General features: G+C 31.2%; 5 protein-coding genes across 5 annotated transcripts; 2 read left to right on the top strand and 3 right to left on the bottom strand.

The window, feature by feature from the left end:
• Window positions 1-202: 202 nt before the first annotated feature.
• LOC106439930 (flavin-containing monooxygenase FMO GS-OX-like 8) lies at window positions 203-3,328 on the bottom strand. The gene is made up of 7 exons (XM_013881482.3): window positions 2,534-3,328; window positions 2,189-2,259; window positions 1,958-2,116; window positions 1,762-1,844; window positions 1,539-1,674; window positions 615-794; window positions 203-527 (listed from the first exon to the last, which is right to left on the bottom strand). The coding sequence occupies exons 1-7, from the start codon at window positions 3,102-3,104 to the stop codon at window positions 339-341; spliced, it is 1,389 nt and encodes a 462-aa protein (XP_013736936.1). The 5' UTR covers window positions 3,105-3,328; the 3' UTR covers window positions 203-338.
• Window positions 3,329-4,523: 1,195 nt separating this feature from the next.
• On the bottom strand, window positions 4,524-7,917 carry LOC106439931 (flavin-containing monooxygenase FMO GS-OX-like 8). Its single transcript, XM_013881483.3, has 7 exons — window positions 7,172-7,917; window positions 6,906-6,976; window positions 6,652-6,810; window positions 6,487-6,569; window positions 5,163-5,298; window positions 4,888-5,061; window positions 4,524-4,778 (listed from the first exon to the last, which is right to left on the bottom strand). Exons 1-7 carry the CDS (start codon window positions 7,743-7,745, stop codon window positions 4,593-4,595), a joined length of 1,383 nt encoding a protein of 460 aa, XP_013736937.2. The 5' UTR covers window positions 7,746-7,917; the 3' UTR covers window positions 4,524-4,592.
• A 4,508-nt stretch (window positions 7,918-12,425) lies between these two features.
• Window positions 12,426-15,196, top strand: LOC106442439 (remorin 1.4-like). Its single transcript, XM_022717689.2, has 5 exons — window positions 12,426-14,021; window positions 14,113-14,376; window positions 14,456-14,606; window positions 14,690-14,771; window positions 14,874-15,196. The coding sequence occupies exons 1-5, from the start codon at window positions 13,991-13,993 to the stop codon at window positions 15,075-15,077; spliced, it is 732 nt and encodes a 243-aa protein (XP_022573410.2). The 5' UTR covers window positions 12,426-13,990; the 3' UTR covers window positions 15,078-15,196.
• Window positions 15,197-17,890: 2,694 nt separating this feature from the next.
• LOC106439932 (transcription factor PIF7) lies at window positions 17,891-20,171 on the top strand. The gene is made up of 6 exons (XM_013881484.3): window positions 17,891-18,151; window positions 18,281-18,698; window positions 18,780-18,887; window positions 18,968-19,033; window positions 19,292-19,660; window positions 19,918-20,171. Coding segments are annotated over exons 1-6 (1,086 nt in total). The 5' UTR covers window positions 17,891-18,149; the 3' UTR covers window positions 20,041-20,171.
• On the bottom strand, window positions 20,150-23,967 carry LOC106442440. The gene has a single exon (XM_013884128.3). The coding sequence runs from the start codon at window positions 21,699-21,701 to the stop codon at window positions 20,337-20,339; it is 1,365 nt and encodes a 454-aa protein (XP_013739582.2). The 5' UTR covers window positions 21,702-23,967; the 3' UTR covers window positions 20,150-20,336.
• Between the last annotated feature and the right edge of the window lie 517 nt (window positions 23,968-24,484).

Genomic DNA, 24,484 nt, shown 5'->3' with positions numbered 1-24,484 from the left:
ATGTTAGGCCAATGGCATTACAGTTAAACATAGATGGAAGCCAAAGGAATAAAAGATGCGAACACTTCACTTTCTGAAATATTGTTCTAAGAGTCATGAGATGGAAGCTTCTGAAACGAACAATGCTCACTCTCTCCCTCTCTTGGAAGAAGAAGAATATAATGTGTGTCTAGCTTTCTATATTTCATCAAAAGGGATGAACTTAGATGATAGTTACTCATTTTATATATATATACGAAAATACACCACAGAACGTTTTAAGTGTTCTTTTTGTTTTGGGTTTATTATGATCAATCAATCAGACAAAAGTCGAAACTTGCATCAAAAGCTTTTCTCTTTTAAGGGGTAGTTCGTTGAGCAAAATAAGGGTCTTGAAGAGCTTCTTGAAGGAGCTCATGATCATCGTCCCAAGAATCACGATAAGTCTCAAGATTATCCAGGGATCTCAGTATAGTCGTCACACACAGCTTCTTTCTCCATTCCTCTAGATGTGGATATCCCGTGTAATCCGCGTATTTATCGCAATACTGCCAATTATATTATACCAATCTTTTAAAAGATAAAACAATGTTTCAAAGATAAAATTAAAAAAAGAAGTGGCAAAGTTGGCTTACATTGACGAAATCTCTTCCGATGTCATGAGTGTTACGCTTAGGGACTCCATTGGCTTCTTTGGCGCGGTAGAACTCGGCCACTGATTGCATCATTTCATCGTAGGAAGGAAGTGAAGTCTTGCCTGACAAAATCATTGCAATCCATTTCGCTTGTGATTCGAAGAATGGAAACCCTATCAACTGCAAAATTTGGTGACATTCCTTTTTATTTATATTAAGAACATCTCAAATTCGTCTTTATAATTGTGTTAGTAGCAATTTAAAGATAAAATTTAGGACAATTCTCGTAAATAAACTATTTTCAAGTTTTGGTTAGGCTACAAAGAGAAAAATGATCAAAATATTTTATTTAATAGGTAAAAGGACACTAATACCCTAGATATTTTGTTTTATAGTTTTAGATTATATGTTTTCAAATTCAAACATTAAAAAAAAAAAAAAATTCTGAATTTTTTTTTTGTAATTCGAAAATATTTTTTGAAACTATTTTTAAAATTTTTATTTTCAAATTTTTAATATTTATTTTCTATTTTATAAAATTTTAAGCCTCAAATCCAAATCCTAGTTAACCCTAGAGGTTTAAGTGTATATTTATCTATTTAATGAAACATTTTTGGTCATTTTGATTCTTAGATTCTATATTTGTGATAAAAAAATTTTTAGTGCTATCCTAGGATATTTCCCTAAAATTTAACTATTAACTTATTTTGTATTTCATTCTCTAAAATAAAATTTATATTTTTACTTTATATGCTATTTTATACTAATATTTGAGTAATTTTCATCTATATTGTAGAGTCACTTTATTTTTGATTAATAATAATAAAGTACAATGAAAATGATCTTAAGTTAACCGGAGTTAACTGGTAGTCGACTGATTGATTATATGATTAATTTGGGGTTTATCGGACCAAATCATGTTACCTTTTGAGGGATGCCGACAAAGGACAGAGAAGGAGAAAGAGAAGGTGAGAATGTGTGTTCGAAGAGTGGACCCACTCTATTATCATCAACTTCTACTCTTCCTTGACTCTCGAGAAATGGAAATTTGTACCGATACCTAGACACACGTGTGTAGAATATACGTTGAAGTTTGTACTAGTATCATAATTTGAAGTATTATACGTACGTTGAATACATAACTTACCCAGTACAGTATAAAATGGTGTCAGCTACGATACAAGACCCATCAACGAAAATGACACGTCCATCTTCCTCTAGAGATTCGATCTACAACCATTAATTAGTGAGAATTGTAAAGAAAACCTTTCATATTGAATGATACTACAAAGTTTTTGATTTTTGAAATGAGAGTGGCGATGAAATTAATATGGTATTTATACCTGTGGTTGGAGATGCAAGCTCTGATGTTTTGTAATGGCTTTAGACAGGCCAGGAGAAACGTCAAGTGATTTGACACTTAAATGAACTTCCTTTGCTACTTTCACAAGCTCTATTGATATGTCCGGTCCACTGATGAAGCCGCCTACGACCACCACCACCTAACATTCGTCATCGTGAATAATCATTATCACATACATATCATGGAGTTTTATTTGATCAATTGTGGTTACCTCGTCACGAAAAGGATCAGGCACCCTGTAGACATGGCTATGAACTTGCTTTCCCTTCCACAAATCCATTCCTATTAAAGTATAAACAAAAACACAAACTATCAGAAACAATACCATCCTTTTTTGCTTTAACAAAAAATTTGAGATATGAAAAACTAAAAAATCTGATCAATAAAATGAATTATGATCCATTTGTATAAATAGTATTAATTGTTTATTTATGTATATATATATATATATATAGGCAATTTTTTTTGAGATAGATCCTCGTATCCATATCTTTAAGTCATACACGATGTGATAGTATTTAATCAAAGATAAATTCGTATACAAAAATATATATACCTTTAATAGAAGGCAATCTGGGGTAAGAGTAATGGCCAGTGGCAACAACAACAGCATCAAACACTTCTTCAATAACCTCACCACTCTTCTTCTCTACACTCTTCACTCTCCATCTCTTCGTAATATCATCATCATTCACCATCCCCACAAATTCAACCCTAACATTAAACCTAATCATCTCTCTCAACCCAAACACCTCACAAAAATCCTTAAGATACAACCAAAGCTCCTCATGACCGGGAAATCTCCTCGTGTCTCTTCCTTCCTTAACCGTGAAAGGGAAGTCAGAGAAACCCATTATTTCTCTCGGCGAAATCAACCTCAAGGATGAGTAAATGCTGCTATGTACTTTTAGGATTTTGGTTTTCCCCAATGAGTCTTCTTCTTCCACGTTTGGTTGGTATAGCCATTGCCCTCCTACGTCGTCGTTTTGCTCCATCACCACCACCTTATGCCCTTCTTTCTTTAGCTCTCTCGCCGACACTAACCCTGATGGTCCTGCGCCTATCACACATACCGTCTTTGACTGGCTCATGATTGGTTCCTCACTTTTTGTTGTCTCTAACACCATTTTGTTGGTGGATGATATGATCTTTTATTTAGCTTGCTTTTGTTTCTCGCGGTATGCTAACGAGGGCCTTCTTTATATAGTTGATTTATGTTTTTCATGGTCAATTTACTTATTATTTATGTTTATTATTGCACTGATGGTCAAGTAAAAATGCTAGTGACATCGTTTAGTTTTATATTCTGTCATTTTCTTTGTGGATGAGTATTTTATGAAAAGCCTATATTTTCTATAACCAAATTATTGTCAGTGCTGGATTCAGAGATATCAGAGACAATAATTAAGGTCAGACTATAATTTGGTTAGGTACGATATCAATTCCATCAATTAGTACATATTATTACTATTTATGTTTGGTCTGCGGATAACTTTAAATTTGCACCAATCGATATTGACGTGTGTTAAAAATTATACTCCCTCCATGTTTTGTTTTGTTTTTCGTTTTACATTAGTACACACAAATTAATAAAATAGTTAATTTTATATATTTTCAAAATAAAAACATCATTATTTATACATTTAACCATATTTCAACCAATATAACCAATAGAAAAATCAATGAGAGAATCTTATTAATAAATTTTGTATATAAACTATAAAATAACACTTATTTTGCAGTAAAATTTTTACTTTACAACGACAAATAAACTGAAACGGAATGAATAACAATGTGTATGAATAAGACAATTAGGTTAAACTGAGAACGAGATTTGCTTTTCGATTTGATTACTAAGTTAATTTTGCTAGGGTACCATATCAATTTCATAAAATAATTATTTGTACCTTTTTGTGTGCAGTCGAAATTGTTTTTAAAGGACAAAAAGATATTGGTGCGTCGATATATGCATGCAATGGCTGTAAACATTACAACCATTACTTGGATACAAGCACAAATGAGCTAATACTGACAACTACATACTAACAAAATTGACAATGGATGCATGTTAAATGAATATCTCTACGCAAATCCACGCGCTTGAATTGAATTCAATTTTTTTCGGGTTCATAATATTGTTATTTGAACCAAACCAAAATAAATAAAGCAAAAAATCATATTCATAGACAACCGAGTTGTTCATATATTTATTGATTATTTATTGATCAAAAACCAAAACCACAACCGACCAGAACCAAAGTAAAAATCAAAAACTGAAAAACCATGCCTAAATATATTAGTGAACAAGCATACATATTAATAAATTTATTAACAAAAGTAACTCTGCTTTCAAAGTGTAAGTTACTATCCTAGTGTAAGATTATTTCTTCTATTCGGTAAGAAAAAAGTTTCCTCTATGATTTTGATATAAATGAGTGTGATAAATTTATTTTATATATTATTCATTTTTATTCCATTAATTCACTTTTTTTTTACCATTTAAAGCTTTATTTTTCCTTTCAGTTAAATCTGGTTAAACATAATAATTTCTCACAAAAAAGTTTGTGATTTTATTGATGTTAAAACTGAAACTTGCATTAAAAGTTAAAACCTTTCTAAGGACTAGTGAATTGGGTGAAATAAGGGTTTTGAAGGGTTTCTTGAAGGAGATCATCGTCGTCCCAAGAATCTCGATAAGTATCCAGATTTTCAATGGAGTTCAATAAGGCCGACATACACAGCTCCTTTCTCCATTCCTCCAGAAGTGGAAATCCAATGTAGTCCGCGTATTTATCGCTATACTGTAAACAGTAAACACCATGTAATAAATAAACAAACAAATATTTAGATGAATATTTACTAATAATCGACCATTGAACAAAAAGAGAGTGAGATTGCGAGGTTTGGTACATTGAAATCACAGATGTCGTGAGTGTTGCGTTTAGGGATTCCGGCGGCTTCTCTGGCGAGGTAGAACTCGGAGATTGATTCCATCATTTCATCAAAGGAAGGAAGTGAAGTTTTCCCTGACAAAAGCTTTGCAATCCATTTAGCTTGTGATTCGAAGAATGGGAACCCTATCAGCTGCAAAATCTCGTAACACCAACGTTGAGTTAACAAGAGACTGATTGATTGATGATAATATGATTAGGTTTGGGTTTAGCGGAGTAAAATCATTTTATCACCTTTCGAGGGATGCCGACAAAGGAGAGAGAAGGAGAAAGGAAAGGTGAGAAAGTGTGTTCGAAGAGTGGGCCTACTCTATTATCATCAACTTCTACTCTTCCTTTACTCTCAAGAAATGGGAACTTGTACCAATACCTAACCAAGTGTGCACACATTTATTCGTTTCAATCGAAAAACTTATAATTACTCAAATCTAAGCACCCTTATTTACATATCAACTATTTTAACTTCTTAAACCAAGAAAATAATTTGTTAAACAATTCATTTGTTCTTAAAAGATATCCACGTTTTAGAAAAAAATTATTTCAAAAAATATATTTTACATTTTCTTGTATCATTTAATGTAAACTTTAAAATCAATAATTGTGTTTGCTGAAATTTTATTTGTTAAAAATTATGAAAAATATTTAATATAAAAAATAATACATCAAAATTTAAAATATTTTTAATACTTGTGAAGACTCTATAACATATATTTTAAAAAAACAGATGGAGTATATGTTTATATATTTATCTGTTTTTTATACATATCTAAAAAAACATATTAAATTTTGATAATAAATTTATTATTTTCTGTATTCACCAATTTCAAATAATTTTAGACCAATAATATTTCATTAAATTTAGATTATTTTAAAAATTTGTAATATATTATTATTACCTAATAAAAAATATCTACAAAACTTAAAACATGTAACTATTAAAAAGAAAGCTTTTGTAAAAACAATTTTTAGGATCATAGCGATTAGAAAACACTTACAGAAAATGTTTATTATAAGTTCATAACAAATGTTTATTTTAAATGGAATTCATATATGTTAACTTTTTCTTTTTTTGGAATGAATCTATCGATGTCGGTTGACTCGGTCCCAAGAAATAGGGATAAGAAAAAGACTTTGTCGTGGAAAGAAATTTAACAAGATTTGTAGTCCACTCATGTTGACATATACTCTAACATTTAAAATTAATAATACTTCAATTCTGTTGAAACACAACATAGAAAAATATGCCAATAATTTCATGCTATATATATTAGAGATTATGGCCATATATTTCAATTTCTACGAATGTTGATAAAGGATATCAATAATGTACTGTATATTTATAGTTCTTTAAGCGGTTTTTACTAATCAGATTGTAGTATATTTGAAAATATAAATGATATATACTTATATAATAAGAGTTTATTTGTCCCGCAATATATATATCGTTGATTCGTCTAGTATATAATTATATTTTAAAGGCCACAAATACGTATTGATTTTTTATAACGTAGTCAAAAACTAAGTCACCATGATGTAAAAGAGTGGAAAATAAATTTACCCGGTACAATACAAAATGGTGTCAGCAACAATACAAGACCCATCAACGAAAATGACCCGTCCGTCTTCCTCTAGAGATTCAATCTACAACCATTCGAATATATGAACAATCTTTAATAATCTATATTGTATATATGAAATTAACATGGTGATGGTGAGAGTGTACCTCAAGATGAAGATGGAAGTTATGATGTTTTGAAATGACTTTAGACAAGCCAGGAGGAACGTCGAGTGATTTGGCACTTAGATGAACTTCCTTTGCAACTTCCACAAGCTCTATAGATATGTCTTGTCCACTCATCGAGCAACCAACGACCACCACGACCTAACATTTATCATCATGCATCATACATTATACAACATGTGCGTCATTAATTATTACATATGTATCATCAAGTTTTATCTATTAATTATCATCACCTCATCGCGAAAAGGATCAGGCACCCTGTAGATATGGCTATGAAGTTGCTTCCTCTTCCACGAATCCATTCCTATAAACATCCAAACTATGAAAACACCACCATCCTTTTTTGAACTTTCTGATATGAAAACTAATTTCTCAACAGAAAATTTTGAGTATTAAATTTGCATGGACTCCAAATAATTTGAATTCCTCCTGTCTATATCTAGGAATCATACACGGTGTAGCATTATATAAACAATGATCAATTCACACACATATATACCTTTAATGGAAGGCAATCTAGGATAAGAGTAATGGCCAGAGGCAACAACAACAGCATCAAACACTTCTTCAATAACCTCACCAGTCTTCTTCGCTACACTTTTCACCATCCATCTCTTCATATTATCATCAACATCTTTATCATCATCCACCATCCCCACAAACTCAACCCTAACATTAAACCTTATCATCTCTCTCAACCCAAACACCTCACAAAAATCTTTAAGATACAACCAAAGCTCCTCATGACCGGGAAATCTCCTCGAGTCTCTTCCTTCCTTAACCGTGAACGGAAAATCAGAGAAACCCATTACCTCTCTCGGAGAAATCAACCTCAAGGATGAGTAAATGCTGCTATGGACTTTTAGGGCTTTAGTTTTTCCCAATGGATCTTCTTCTTCCACGTTTGGTTGGTATAGCCATTGCCCTCCTACGTCGTCGTTTTGCTCCATCACCACCACTTTATGCCCTTCTTTCTTGAGCTCTCTCGCCGACACTAACCCTGATGGTCCTGCGCCTATCACACATACCGTCTTTGATTGGCTCTTAATTGGCTCTGATATTACTAACACCATCTTTGTTGGTGGTCGGAGATAGAATGATTATGATGTTGATTTTGTTTGTCCGTCGTGGTCTTACACTCACATGGCTCATGGGGTATTCTATAAATAGTTGATTGTTTTCTGTTTGTCATATTTTTTTCTTTTGTATTGGATTATTATTGCATTGAAATTCAAGTTTTCTAAAAATAAGATATACACTCTAAGTAAAAGAAGAATTATAAGATATACAGTTGCTACTGTTAAGAACTTAAGATATACACTCCAAGCAAAATGTGTTTACATTTTTCTGTATATAAATTATAGTTATTAATCCTATTTTATTTAAAATCCATGAAAAGAAACTTTAAACAAAATAATAAATTTATAGAGCTAAAACTTCGAATATTTAAATATTATTAATAGAAATATATAGATTAGTGTTTATATTATATCATTTTTATATAATTAGATTATTATCCTTTGAAAAACTATATTTTTATATATTACTATATTTTAACTAATCAGTTTTGCTTTATTTTGTTTGATTCATTTACTACTGAACTATATTTGTATAATACAGTTTTTAAAAAGTAATAAAATATTTATACAATATTCTCAATCAAGTCACATTTTTCTATCACATTGATTCAGTTTTATTCAGGGTTGGCCTAGATAAGGGGGCGAGCGGTGCGACCGTTCCAGACCCAATCCGTTGTCTCTCTATTTTTTAATAGATAATGATCCAATTTTTTTTAAAAAGTACATGTATTTTTATATCAAAAATAAGAAAAGAGACCCAATTTTTTCTAATATGAAAATATTTTTTTTCATATATTTATTTTTAAAGATACTTCTGGTATTTTGGAAGAAAAACATATATCTATCAGATTTTTTAAAGAAAAATAATAGTTTGGAAATTAAAATTTTTTTTACCCCAGGACCCATGAAACCATTGAACCGGCTTTGGTTTTATTACACTGAATAATCCACATTAACTGTAGGGGATGATACTTAAAATTAATCACAATTATCTATTTTTGCAGTATCTACATTTGCATATAATACATTTTATATTATGATATTCTATATGTAACTGTTCCTTATAAGAAAATTTATGTTCATTATTATATATAAGTTTACTATATACTCTAAAATAAAATGAGGCATATAGGTAGCATCCAAAGTTTAATATATTATTAATTCTATTTGTGAATATCGAGATTCAATATTTGTTGTGCACGGTATCTAAGCAATAATTGAATCCGGGCAACATTAGGTATTATCAATAAAAACAATTAACATTACATATTTATTCATTTTGATAAATGGGACCCGGTTCGATCAATCAAGATCTCTGGATGATCAACCTTACGTCAAACCGACAATTTCAATTTTGCGTAGGTCCAGTTTAAATGTGTTTTTTTAACCGAGGAAACTATTTTTTCACGAGGGACTTGTTCGACACTATTTCGACGACAGTAAATTTCCTTAAAAGGCAATCGTGTAGTATTTCTACAGCTTTGCTTTTCACATCTGAACTGTTGTTAAAATTACTCAAAAAATGTAAGCTGAAAACTACGGTTGAATTAGACATGTTATTTTTGAAAGACATGTCTTACTAAACTTTTTACCGTGATTCTTTTCACCAATATTAAAGATGAGAAAGAAAGTAACATTTCCATATGTTTTCTGGAACTGTTATCAGCAAAAAAATATTTATTCTACTTTTCTAGAAAAAAATCATGAATCTTATCATTATTTCATAAAATTATGAAGTCTATAGAGTATTATATACTTGGTTTTGTTATATACTCCCACTATTTCATAATATATAAATATATAATATATGATGTTTTGGATGAAAGTAAAAAAGCTTAATTTTTGTAAAATAATTCAACCAATCGTTAAAAAGACTATGAATTATATTTAGTTAAACAGTTTCAATAAAACTAAAGCTACAACAAAAACTCTATAAATTAATATTTTATTAATTTATAGAGTTAATAATTTATAAAAAGTGTTTTTTTATTTAGTTTTTATATTTTAAATATATATTTTTTCTAAAACAAGAAAACATTTGATTTTGTGTATATACATTAATTAAATTTTTGAAACTCGACATTCATATTGTTGTTATTATATCATTTGATGTATATAAAATATGTGTCATAGAGTTTAAATGTGGTTTTGGATATAATTTTACTAAATCTCATCAAAATATATTAAGTGTTAAGAAAAAATAAGTATAATTCTATTTTGAATATAAAACAAACAATATAATAGTTTATTTATGCATATATCAAATATATATATTATTAATTTATAATTTAATGATACCATATATTTAGATAGAACTGTTTAAAAAGCTATTATCTTATTATCTTATCGATTTCTGTCATATATTGAACCGGTCTAACTTGAGACAGAAGAAATTTATTCATTTATAGTGTCGCATATTAAGTATTAATTTATAGAGATTTTGTTGTATATAGCTATATAAAATATCTTATATTTTAAAACAAAATAAATCTTTGAAAACATCATATATTATAAAACGAAATGAATAAGATATTTTAAAAGTTTCTAAATTGTTTCAGTTCAATTGATTTTTCTCAAGTTCTTAAGCAGTATTTATATTTATGTAATATGATGTGACTATTAAAAATTTAGTATTTTTTATTATTTAAAAATGTTCTTAAATGAAAAAATTATATAAAAATTTAAACGCACTTAAGTTTTATTTAAATTCCTGTGCTTTTTTTGGTAAACTAATGTCTATGCTTCTTAACCAAAACATCTTGTAAATAGGATAAAAGTAACATCATTTTAGAATATCTGAGAAGGTCAATGAAATGGTGACTTCAGCAAATTTACGTGTCATGTTGTTTTACCTATCACCAATCTGGAATATTTCATTTTCCAGTTAGTTTGCTTTTCCGTTTTTTAAAAGAAAATAGAAAAAAAGTATTCTTCTTTTTTTTTTGACAAAAGGCTTTCATATTGAATGCATGAGAAATAAAATTGTTACAATTTTTATCAAAAAAAAAAAAAAAAAAATTGTTACAAGCCATAGGGGTCGCGTCATAGAAAGAAATCTTTGCCGACGAAATAGATTATGTAGAGTTGTTGACGTAAAATATAAAGGGTCGCGTCATTCTCACAGAAGGTGACACCAACCAATGAGCGAGCATTCGGTACACGTTACCAATCTGAATAATTTGGTCAAGTCGATATCCTATCAATTTTTTTTATCCCTTTACATACATATCGAATTATCGTAGGTCACGTACATATAATATGGTCAAGTCCGCATCGTATCAATTTCCTTTTCTCACCTCAAATCTTGTGATTTTATCTAATATTTTAAACTTGACATTAGATTTGGGTTGTTAAAAATCTGTTCGGAATTACCTTGTCAATTATATAAACACGTGAGTCTTGTTTCTCGAAAAAAACGACAACATTGTACGAATAGGATGGGTTGATGTGTCGAGAAGGATCGACAAAATGATTGGCATGAAGCTGCATAGGCACTACAATCATATATTTTCACCTCTATAATACTATTTAGAGGTGAAATTGCTCTAACTCATCTTTATTTCTTCCTCTATAATAGAGATTTCTATTTTTTTCTCTATTTATAGAGGAAGAAATAGTATTCTTCTATTTTTTACTCTATATTTTAGAAATTGCTATTTTAAGGGAATACATTAGAACATATATCACCTCTATTATAGAATTCCCCTATTTTAGAGGTAAAAATAGCAAATTACATCGGAGATGATCTTAGACGCAAACAAACATGAGCTAATACAGACAACTATAACAAGATAATTTATGTCAATTTGCTGGTTGAATGGTGTGACTGCTGCAGCGTGTAATGAGTGGTATAGCCATAATGGTAATTAAAAATGGAAAATATAAATAAAATAGTTGCCTTGAACACCACAAAATCTAAGAAACGTGTTTCTCGCTGTAGAATCCTTTCTAGCTACGAGTCGTGTGGTTCATTTTAATTTCCTTTTTTACATACTCCCTCTGTTTTCATATACTACATCCCTCTGTTTCACAATACATGATATTATTCCTTAATACACAAAGATTAAGAAACAATAAACACATACTTTTCTAATCATTTGTGTTTAATATTTACTTCAAATATTTACTTTTTTTATTTTTCTTAATTATTGTAGTTAGACCAATTTCCACTTACCAATATTCCAATTTCTTTCTTAACCATTCACGTTTGTAGAAAAGTAAAATTGTCTTTACCCAAAAACTAGTATTTAAGTTAATTACTATATATTAACCCGTACATCCGTGCAGATATATTTATATTTTTAAATTAATATTGAAAATATAAAATATGTTATAAAGATATATATCTAATATCAGTTTGATGTATATAATTTTTATTTTGAAAATTTATATTTGTTGAAATTTGTTTGATGATATTGTACAAATCATATATTAATGAAGTATTTTTGTTTATTTATTTAAAATGCAACATCAGTATTAATAGTTTAATTTTAAACATTAGTTTTATATGAATTAATAAAAAAAATTATTAGCTTCCTTGTTTAAAAATTTTTATTCTCGAAATGTTTTTATGTGAATAAATTAAATTATTTTTGTTATATTTTAAAATATTATTTTATTTAATATATTATATTTCAGTTTAATATTTTTATTTTTACTAAAAATATCAACATAGAATGTTACAACCAATAAAATATTATTTATTTTGTTTTATATAAAAATTTAATTTGGTAATTTAAAAAGAATTGGGCTATACTATTTAATTTCAAAATTAGTTACTGGAATATATAAAATATGATCTATATTAAATATGATAAACAGTCAAATGATAATTACCTAATGACAATATATTTATGTTTTCTTAGAAATTTTATTGTTTAGATTTATATTGGTTTTGTTAGGAGAATATCATATATGAGTATTTTTATGATGTTTAGTTAAATTTCTAATGAATGATCTTAACATAGACTTATGTATGGCAGATAAAAAAATATGACTCTATTTTAGTAGACTAGATTGTAAAAGTAACTGTAAATTAGTTAGTTTATCTTTTTAAAAAAAAATATTAATGCACAAAATTCTTCTTTGTGGAACAAGACTAAAACCCAAAAATCTTATTTATAGGAACAAATGGAGTATATTTTAGGGAAAATAGAATAAAAACTCTCTCATTTTTTCTTTAAATTTATCAAGTTTCCTTCTGAAGTTGAATTATCTAGCATAACACAAACAACAGAGGTGGAGAGATTTCCATAAAAATATTAACTGAAACTTATGAGGCTTGAAATAATTATTAAGTGAATATTTTTTTTGAACCATTTGAGAACTTAATGATAAATACATGTTAACCATTAATATCTTGGAGACTTAATTTGTCATCACGGTATGTCCATGACCGCCTCTGATTCCACCGATAGATCTTGTTTTAGAGTTGGGAGGTCGTTAAGTTTGGTGTCGCTAGCCACATCCGGAAAGCTTGTTTTGAACTGTTCTGGTGAACCTACCGTCCATACCACAATTTAGAAACGTGCGTGCGGATAATTGTTCCAAGTAGCCTTTGCCGAGAAGGTAGGGTTATAGGCATGACCAGCTACAAATGGGCCCTTTGGAAGATAAGAATAAAGCAGCCCAAAAGTGGTCTAACTTTCTAGCTAGAAGTTGCAAGACTTCCCATTGCTCATATTACAGTTTAAGAGAGTTGACATCAGGGGCCTTAACCTGAGTACTTATGCCAATACTAATATTCATTTTCTCTTCGTTTCAGAGACCAGAAGCTCAAGCTCTTCCTCTAAAGGCCCAAACGACTTGCAATTATTTTCTAAACACGTTTTTCCATCTATTCGTTATAATGCGACTAAATTGTACATGAATAATAGCATATTAGAACACATGCTTTGATACTTGGCATGTTCCTTTACAGTGGAATACGAATTTTGGCTATTTTCTATGTTTATTTTTGCTTCATGAACAAACAACTACATTTCCTCTTTCCCATAGTATAGTATAAGAGAATATAGGACGAATCTATGAAGCTCAAACAATATTGGAGTCTCTTGGGGAAAATTTAGTTAAGCAAAGAAGAAGAAGGTAAACGTCCAATCTCCATTTTATTTAAATTTATTGTGTACATATTTTTATAAAACTTAATCGCATTATACATCTAAAAAACGTTTGTGCAAAAATATATATTTGTAATTGATCTTTATAGGGTGTCAGTTTCGGAGAACAAACAAACGGATATGCCGAATCTATCAGAACTGGCCATAACCGGTACATTTCACTTGGTTATCCGTTTTTGTTTATTAAAGAAAAATCACATTATGTATGATAAACTTTTGCCTTGTTTAATATTAAACTGAAGATAATCCAGCACTAAACTGGCTGAAAAACCAAGCATATTGGTACGAGAAAATGGACTACTACGACGAGAAAGAAAGCGAATTTGCAACTTCTGTTGCAGCTGCTGCGTTTGTCATCAGAGCAATGGAGGAAGCCTATAAAGAAAATGCGAAAAGAATGAGAGAAGAAACCAAGAGGTCTCGCAAGAAGAAAACCAATCCGGTAATAGCTAAATCCGAAGTAAAGAGAATCAACAGATCATTTACTCAAGACTTGACCATTGGAGGTAACTAATACAAATAAAATTATCTAAGTCGTTACTAGCCTATATTGAACTTATAAACTTTTAACTTAATTTTCCCCAGAGGAGAGTTTCAAAAAACAACAGATGGACAATCCACAAAAGGACCGTAGGGAACAAGAGATTGGCTCTTCCTCTAGAACATTGGGACTTGCTTCAGCGCCAAGTAAAGCAGATTCTTGGGAAAAATCTCAACTCGACAAAATCAAATTAAGGTCAAATTTCATTCTTAATTAGTCATTTAATATAAAGGTATACAGAATCTTATTAGAAACTAGAAATCAAACTTTACTCGAAGGTATGAGAAAATGAAAGCTGAAATTGTGGGTTGGGAAAATGAGAGAAAATCAGCAGCTAAACTCAGAATGGAGAAAAGAAAGGTTGTTTTCCCATCATAAAAATGACTAAACATTCATTTATTGTGTGTCTTTAAGTACTCGACTAATAGATAATTTGATTTTGTTTTAAATTTGTGTAATTAGAGTGAGTTGCAGAAAAGAACAGAAATAAATAACCAGCATTATAAGACAAAGTTAGCACGGATCCAAGTTATTGCTGATGGAGCCAAGAAACAGCTTGAGGAGAAGAAGAGGAGCCAAGAAGCTCAAGTTCAAGAAAAAGTTAAGAAAATGCGTCGAACTGGAAAAGTCCCTGCCAATTATTTATGCTTTCGATTTAATTACTAAAATAATAACTAGTTCTATTAATTATACTATATTCGTGGGTGTTGTCTATGAAAAATCGATAAACTATGATTGGTAATCTCACAAATAAATAGAAAGTAGAAAGTAATTATACTTTTGTATATAATATTGCATTTTAATGAAAAAATTAAAAATAATTGTGCTCATTAAATAATCAAATATATAATGTGATAGTCGATGTTTACTCATCTCACACGGAATGTATTATACAAAGACGAGTGAACACAAAGAAGGGACCAAAAATGATTTTGATAAAAAGATTACAACTGCTAAGTTTTAGAGATATAAACTCATATGAAAATGAAGCATTATTTGGTCCAGTCTCCCTCTTAGGCCTAAGTTATTAATTTCTTCAATGGTAAGATCGTTGCAACTGCTCTACATGGTGGTCAGGACCATTCGCATTTACTATTCTATCTTCTTATTTGGAAATCATGTAATAATGTCAGTCTGTCATTGTACATTTCTCTATCAAAAGATTTTGACAATTTTTATTTATTTATTAATGATTTTGCCGTGTTCTTTGAATATATGCCGTGAAGAGTTTTGTTCACTGATCTGATGGTATGAATTCGCGTTTCTTGAATGATAATAATGGCCGCATCAAATTGTTGTAATGCATTCCAATTATAATTTTGTCACAACGTATTTTCTTGAGAAATAAGTTCAATATGGAAAATCCAACAACATTTCTTTTCAGAAAAGTAACTTCATGTATATATGTTAAGTTGTCAACATATATATCCATGAAGTGCAAGAGTTAGACTAGTACATACAATGTAAACATAAGAGAAAGACATGTAATACATAATATTTCCAAAAACAACATTTTCTTTTCAATTTTAGTTATATGTATTATATAACACCACTGGTCAACTAGAATTGCAGTGATAAAAAGAAGGATAATCACAAATCAAATCATTAACAGAAGGTAATTGATGTGAAGAGAAGATAGTTTAGACTTTAAAAGAAGAAAAAAAATAAGAGAAGAGAACTATGAACAGATAAACTTCAGAGGAGCGTTAGGATTCGTTGTCAAGAATCTAATGCAAGAAGTTGATTGGCTGAACTTACAGATCAACCTGGGTCCCAGAAATATTATCCAGTAAAATATATACATGTGTCCTTGTGACGACATGAGGTTTAAGCTGTCGGCCGTAGCTCGAGCGGGTGGGTGATATCACTTAAGATTTTGATGTGACACCAAATGATTGGGAGATGATCTCTTTAGGTTTACAAAGGTTGATCTCGTAATAATCACATATTTCAAGAAAAACTTATATTTATTCTGACTCAACATTACATATTTCATTCATATCAAGTTTATTAGCCACCAATTTTCAAAAAAGAAAAGGTTTTTTAAGCCACCGTCAGGCTATTCAAGCTAGGACCTCAACTAATGGTTGTAACCAGATCCTATACAGTACAAGTAATAAACCCAATGACCTAAAAATATTGTATTGCAATTCTCTAACTTTAAGCTTCATGTCTTGGTAAAGTTTGCAAGCAAATGAAACTAAATATTATATAATCATTATAACCTTTTTCATGAAAAATCATTAAAACTATTTAGAGATCATTAGTAAACTCTTATGAATACCTCTCTTATATAATAAAAATATATTTGATATAGTATAACTATATATTTAAACTTATAAATATAATATATATATAAATTAATGAGATATAAAACCAAATGTCTTATATGGATCTTTCAAGATTTTTGGAGTTTTTCATATGAAAAATCCATCCCATTCTCTTTATTATTTTAATGTTAAAATTTTCATTGAGATAAATTCAATAAAAATATTCTTGGAACATTCAGGTTGGTAATATATATATATATATATATTTATTTCATCAAATCTCTTACCCCCAAAAATTTCATTAGTATCGAGTTTATTGCCACCGCCTGGCTATGGAAGCTAGCTAGGCCCTCAACTAATGGTTGTACCCAAATCATATACAGTACAAGTAAGAAAGGCAATGATCGAAAATATTGTTTTGCAATCCTTGAAGCTTCATGTCTTGGTAAAATTTGCAAGCAAATGAAACTAAATAAAAACCAGTTTCAGAAGAAAAATGAAACTAAATATTACAATCATTTATTTTAATAGAAAATAAATAAATAAAACTTCTTAGTGTTCTTCTTCCCATACAGTAAGTCCTGTCTTCCCCTTTTTTTCTTTCATCCTAGATTAACTAATAGTCTAATACTGTGTTTTGTTCTTTTGGAATATGAACTCCTGATGACATGTATAAGTTGCATACAAATGTTTCAATATGAATATTTCTATGGTCAAATCCCGAATCAGCCATTTGATATTGTGAGATCAGATGACAGAAGAATGTGGACAGAGAAAGAATAGATTAAGAGTGGCTGAGAAGTGAGACCATATTGATTTATTCCTCAGCAACTTGCATCAAATGGACTTGTTGATACCATCAGCCTCACATCTCACTCATTTTTGACATTCGAATACCATACTATAGTTTCGGATTCTTACGTGTTTGCTCCAATAAATATATCTTTGTCTTCTATTATTTAATGCTTTTATCAACATGAATACATACTAAGGTTTCAACTACGTTTAAGTAACGTTGAAATTCACATTCTTCTTTAAAAAAAAAAACTATTATTAGAAATTTGTTTGTTTCCTAATCGGTGAATCACACGCTTTCCTTTATACCGAGTGGTCAAATGCATGCAATAAATGATCTTGCCCTCACAGCTGAGTTAAATGACGAAAATGCCCTCTTATTGGATTTTTGGGGGTAGAGAGAGGATTCTAGGCAGGGCAACAGCAATCCTTTGCCACACATGTGCTTCCTCCACATAAAAACCATTGTTATTGCAGGGACCATTGTCTCTTTATTATATTACTTCAATGTGGATCAAATGAAGATACATTACATGAGTTGTCGCTGTGATTGTGAAGAGCTTGAAAACAGAGGAGGACACCAAGATTACACCACAAAAACGAAGAAGAAAAAAAGAAAAGCTGAATTGTCAGTTTATTCTCTGCAAACGTGCGGCCTAAGTAACAACAACACATGTATACTCTCTGTTCCTGACAAGAACTACTCTTCTTTGTTTCTTAAAGAAGACAAAGCCTCACGATTCTGTCTCGTTTCTTTATTTGTTACTCTCTCTCTCTGTTAACACAAAACGAATGTCTTTTCAGGTCGAATTACGGAGTGAAAGAGCTCACATGGGAAAATGGGCAGTTAACGGTCCATGGTCTAGGCGAAGGAGTCGAACCAACAACAACCTCAGCTAACCTTTTATGGACTCAAGCTCTCAACGGGTGTGAGACTTTGGAGTCTGTGGTCCACCAGGCGGCTCTGCAGCCAAACAAGCTGCAGAGCCAGAATGGACGGGACCACAACAACTCTGAGAGCAAGGACGGATCCTGTTCAAGAAAACGCGGTTATCCCCAAGAAATGGACTGTTGGTTCTCTGGTCAAGAAGAGAGCCATAGAGTTGGTCATAGCGTGACTGCAAGTGCAAGTGGTACCAACATGTCTTGGGCTTCTTTTGAATCTGGTCGTAGCTTGAAGACGGCTAGAACCGGAGACAGAGACTATTTATTCTCTGGATCGGTAAAGAACAAACAAAAAAACACTTTTTCTTTTTTTTTTCTGAAAGATGACTTGAGGAATAATCAGTAAAAGTCTTTACAGGAAACTCAAGAAACTGAAGGAGATGAACAAGAGACTAGAGGAGAAGCTGGGAGATCTAATAATGGAAGAAGAGGACGAGCCGCAGCTATTCACAACGAGTCTGAAAGGGTAAAAAAAAAACAATACATATACTTTTTTTTTGCTATCCATAGTTTCCATACTGACTCTTTTGGTTGTGATGCATGCAGAGAAGGCGTGACAGGATAAACCAAAGGATGAGAACACTTCAGAAGCTGCTTCCTACTGCAAGTAAGGTATATATATTACACAATGTTTAAGAAATCGATAAGGCGGTGGTTAGGCGCTTTATAGAAAATTATTGTTTAACATCTAAACCAATTTTTTTCAAAAGCCGGTTTTAAAACATCGTTTTATTCATACCTGACTTACCGACTAGGCTACCTATACCAATTTTTTGAACATTACAAAACCAGAAAACCCCACTTTCAAAGTTTAGGACTTTGTATCTATATCACAAGTGGGTTAGTTAAATCATTATCTGGATATTGCAGGCGGATAAAGTATCCATTTTGGATGATGTAATAGAACATTTGAAACAGCTACAAGCACAGGTTCAGTTTATGAGCTTAAGAGCCAACTTGCCACAACAAATGATGATGCCACAGCTACCTCCTCCACAATCAGTTCTCAGCATCCAACACCAACAACAACAGCAGCAGCAGCAGCAGCAGCAACAACAACAGTTTCAGATGTCTTTACTAGCAACAATGGCGCGAATGGGAATGGGAGGCGGTGGCAATGCTTATGGAGGTTTAGTTCCTCCTCATCCACCATTGATGGTCCCTCCTATGGATAACAGAGACTGCACTAATGCTTCTTCAGCTTCTTTAACTGATCCCTACAGTGCTTTTCTCGCACAGGTAAAATCACTTTTAACTGTTCTTTTTTTGGGTTAATGGTGAAAGTTGTGGGCTCCGGAGTTAGTCTTTAGATATTCTGATTTAAAGAATATTTTTTCGTCTTTAAGATGGTTTGAACCCGGTGAAAAGGGAACTAATCCTCTTGCACTACCCCTAAGTTACCGATACTTTATTTTTTAACTGTTTTTTTTTTTGAAAAATGATTTGAGAAATAAAAAAAACTTGAGAGTTCACTGTTGTTGGTCATGTTAATGCAGACAATGAACATGGATCTATATAACAAAATGGCTGCAGCTATCTACAGACAACAGTCTGATCAGACTCCAAAGGTAAATACAGGCATGCCCTCAAGTTCTTCTAATCACGAGAAAAGAGATTAGTCCTACCTGAGTACTACTATTAAGATCATGAACGTTCATTGTATCTTGATTGTAAAAAAAAAATGTATTTTTGAGTATTGTAAAAGAATCTTGTAGAGATAAAACTTGAAAGCTTTACAACTTCCTCTTCAGTTCAGTTATTGTCAAAATACATTAATAAGTCATTTTGATGTTTGCACAAAAAAAAGAAGAAGTCATTTTGTAATTTTAAGAACAGCAGCAACAAGCCAACTAAAAATATGCACAGACATAAGTGCTTGGGTATGTTTTGTTTTCACTGTTTGGAACCAAAAGGATTAAACCTTAGACTCTGATGTCACGTCCTTGCTGTGAGGTGTCTTAGTGTCCTGAAGAGAGATTACAAATTCAAAAGCACCAGTAAGAGCTTTCACTTTGGTGGTTTTCCTCACCTTTATCAACTTATTCATTGTCTCCTCAATCACACTGTTGAACAGTGTCATCCTTTTCTTCTTCCCTTCTACCATTCTACGCCTCAGAACAACCTTCTCACGTTTACTTCCTTCACAAGAAACGCTTTTAGTCTCACCAACAATACCTTTCAGATTCTTCTTCCTTCCTTCGCTTTGGGTTTCTTGATCCTCAAGTAGTTTTGGTTCAAGAGTCTTCCCTTTATTGAAACTCAGCTGCTTCCCTAGAGTAACCTTTACACCTGTCTTCTTAGTAGGCCTAATCTTCTTTGCTAAAAGGTCTGCATCACCACTTTCTTTCCTCTTAGTCAAAGAGGTATGATATGCAGAACCACGTTTAGTAGGAGTAGCCAAGATTTTTAGTCTACTTCTCATGTTTTTCTTCTCGCTCTGAACACCTTTGACGCTAGCTTCGACAACACACACAGTCTTCTCTTTTACATCTTCACCACTTATTGTCTGAGTCTTTGCCTTCTCTTTATTCTTTGGAGTATAAACCTTACAACTTGACTTCTCACTTCCTAAGCCAGCAACCTTTTTAACAACAGATGAACCACCACCAGTCACAGTACTCTCGGTTCCCTTGTTCTGCTTCCGAGGTTTATCATTGCTTCTAACGCTTAAACCATCAACAGATCTCGCCATCTCGCTACCTCCTTTAACGCTAGATGTTTCTGAGTTCACAGAAGCACATGTTTTTTTCTTCACAGCCAATGCATCTCTCTTTGCAACCGCAGAACTCTCAGGTTTGGTACTTCCCAATGACATCCTTCTCAAACCTGAAGTAGTCTCAACTTTATCCGCCTCCGAGCCTTCAACACTTGCTCTTCTCCTCACCACCTTCCATGGTTTCACCGCATCATCACGATGATCATGGGCCTTCCCGTGTTTACAGAGATCATGAGTTGAGGGCACATGATGATTCCCGCGGTAACGGGACTTAACCTCCAGTTTACCTCCTCCTAGTGTACCTATCGCTCCAGTTGAATGACGTCTCAAGCTCACACTTGGTGGCTTAGGCACTTCTTTAGTCTTTGATACACACTCTTCTTGATCCTTCAATGCTACATCTTCCACGTTTCCCACATCCTTTACAATAACTCTTCTTACAGAACCTTCTTCAGACATCATCATCTCTTGAGGATTTGTATCAATCTCTTTGACCTCTGAAGTATTATTCTCTTCAGCCATTGCACAGTTTTTGATCTCTGAGCTATTCTCCACAGCCATCATCACAGAATCTAATGACAGAAGAGTGTGATTAATCAGTAACAATATCTAATTATCTATCTATTAATCATGATCATATTGTAGAACTTGAAATCATTATTAAAGAACAAATCTGTAGACAAAAGAATCTACCAAAAAGATGACTCAAACATTCTATTCTTCATTCCAACATCAAAACATGGTTTTAACTGAAAGAATCTACACCCAAAGAAGGACAAGTGTTGACTTGCAAGAGTTCTCAATCAAGATATATAATCCTCGTCAACCATCAATCACATCAATACCTAAAAGACAAAATAATCTGATCGTTGAATGATTTTAATTTCTTTATATCTAATATTGCGTTCTGGTCAAAGTTTTGAGGACAACGACCTAATTCTACAGTACCGCAGAGAACTAACTTACTCTACACGCTTTAACCCCTAATTAGCAGTTTCAACTTCAAACCAACACAAACTTAACCAAAACGCAAGAAGTCAGAGAAACGATACCTTTGGATTGTTGCTAGAGAAACTATCAACTTAGAATTCTCGGAGAAATTAAATATAAAATAAGAAGACAAAGAAATCGGCAGAAGATGAAGAGAAAAAATAATATATGTACCAAAAGATTGTCTTCCTAGACGAGATTATATTTTCTTTTTATATGGAAACAGATTGATGAAATAAGAAAAGAGAGATTTGGTTATTAAGGAAAAGAAAACACACACATGAACATAGAATTAAGTTTTTTTGTGTTAATTTCTTGCTTAAGTTACTTAAGGTCAAACTAATAATTGATGTTTTCTGTCTAATTTTTAATTTATTATATAACTGATAACTGGATTTGATGGTTTCAATAAAAATCTGAGTATCATTAATCTCTATATATTCCCATCAAATAATGAGAAAATGCATGAATTTAACTCCAATATAGTAGATCCCAAAGTGAAACGAAATTATTATTGTATCTTGGCACAAAGGAAATTGACAATTTAAAAGGGTTATTGGACGCAGAATTTATGTGGATTTTGATGGTTTTAAAAAATTTAAGAGTTGAGAATTTTTTTAAAAAAAAATACTAGATTTAATAAATATTTTGTATAGATTTTATGAAATTTATATCAAATATATCTTATATAATTTGTTAGTTGTTACTGATTATTATATGAACTTACAAAAAAATAATATATATATATATATATATTCCATCTCTTATAGTTGAATCTTCCATCTCCAATACAAAGAAAAACTTTATTTTCTTGCTGTTTGGTTGAAGTTCTTATTAATATGCAACATTTCATCTCTTGGAACCAGTGGAACGGAGGAGGAAAATATATAAAAATATCATAAATATTAATAACCATCTGTACTTATTCTCAAAGGATAACATGAGGAATCTATATGTCTTACGAGATGAAATAATTCTTTGTAATTGTTACGAGATCTCAAGACTTAACAAAAGTGCTAAATCATAAAATATATGGTACAAAAACAATTTTGGTACTATTTTCAACTTCTTAAAAATTAGAAAATTTTGAAATCTTGTTAAATTATCAGTTGAAAACTTTATTTTCTTGTTGTTTGGTTGAAGTTCTTATTAATATGCAACATTTCATCTCTTGGAACGGAGGAAGAAAATATAAAAAACATATCATAAATATTAATAACCATCTATACTTATTCTCAAAGAAAAACATGAGGAATCCCCCTATACATTAAAAGAGAAGTCACTTTAGTGATTTCTGCTGAGATGACACTCATATAGAGTTTCTCAGGAAAAATGTTATAATTCTATTGGCTCGTTTTTTTGAATTTTTCTTTTTCATTTATTTTAATCAATCGCTTATGTAGACAAGCCCAAAACTATTGTCGATTTCGTTAAGACCATATATAGCTAGAGGATAATAATTATCGATTTAGTTTAGCCTTGGGTACCCGTTCGGGTTCGGGTCGGGTATTTCAGATTTTCGGGTATTTCGGTATAGAGGTGTAGAACCCGTTCGAGTATTTCTGTACTTCGGGTCGGGTTCGGGTATTTTCAGTTCGGATTCGGTTATTTTGGATCTGGTTCGGATATTTAGATTTTGAAAAAAAATTAAAATTTTCATTTCTCAAGTTTCTTATATTTAAAAATATAACTTTCAATTAACTAATTTTTATTTTTAATAGATTGAATAGTTAATATCATAACTAATTAACTAATTTTGGACATAACATTTTAAAACTAAAAATACATTAATTTAGTTTTTTTAAAAAAAATTTCGGATGTAACTTTTTGTTAATTTTTTAAATAAAAAATTTGACATGCATTTTAAATGAGTAGCAAATCATTTTTTTCGTAATTGTATGTATATCATATGAACTTAAAGTATGTGTAGTATCAATATAAATATTTTATATAAAATGAGAGATGTAAACTAAAAATATAAGGTTAATTATACATATGTTCGGTTATCTTCGGATATCCATTCGGGTTCGGGTATTATCCGTTCGGGTTCGGGTATCCAATCTCTCCTTATTCAATATTCGTTCGAGTATTTTGCTAGTTCGGTTCGGATTTCAGTTCGGGTTTTTCGGATTGGGTTCGGGTGCCACTTCGGATATGGGGTAAAGTGTCCACCCCTACTAATTAGGTTGTTTGTTTTTAATAACTTACCTTTCTAAAATGGATTACTTGCGCAAGTTGAAATCATTAAATATGCAAATAACTTATTGACAAAATTTGTTTTTAATAACTTACATTTCTAATATAGATTACTTGCACAAGTTGAAATCATTAAATATGCAAATCACTTATTCACAATA

The sequence above is a fragment of the Brassica napus genome, chromosome A3 (genome assembly GCF_020379485.1).
Source record: "Brassica napus cultivar Da-Ae chromosome A3, Da-Ae, whole genome shotgun sequence".
Lineage (NCBI taxonomy): Eukaryota > Viridiplantae > Streptophyta > Magnoliopsida > Brassicales > Brassicaceae > Brassica > Brassica napus.
Note: the sequence above shows the minus strand (reverse complement) of the source record. Positions and strands in the feature narration are given on the sequence as shown.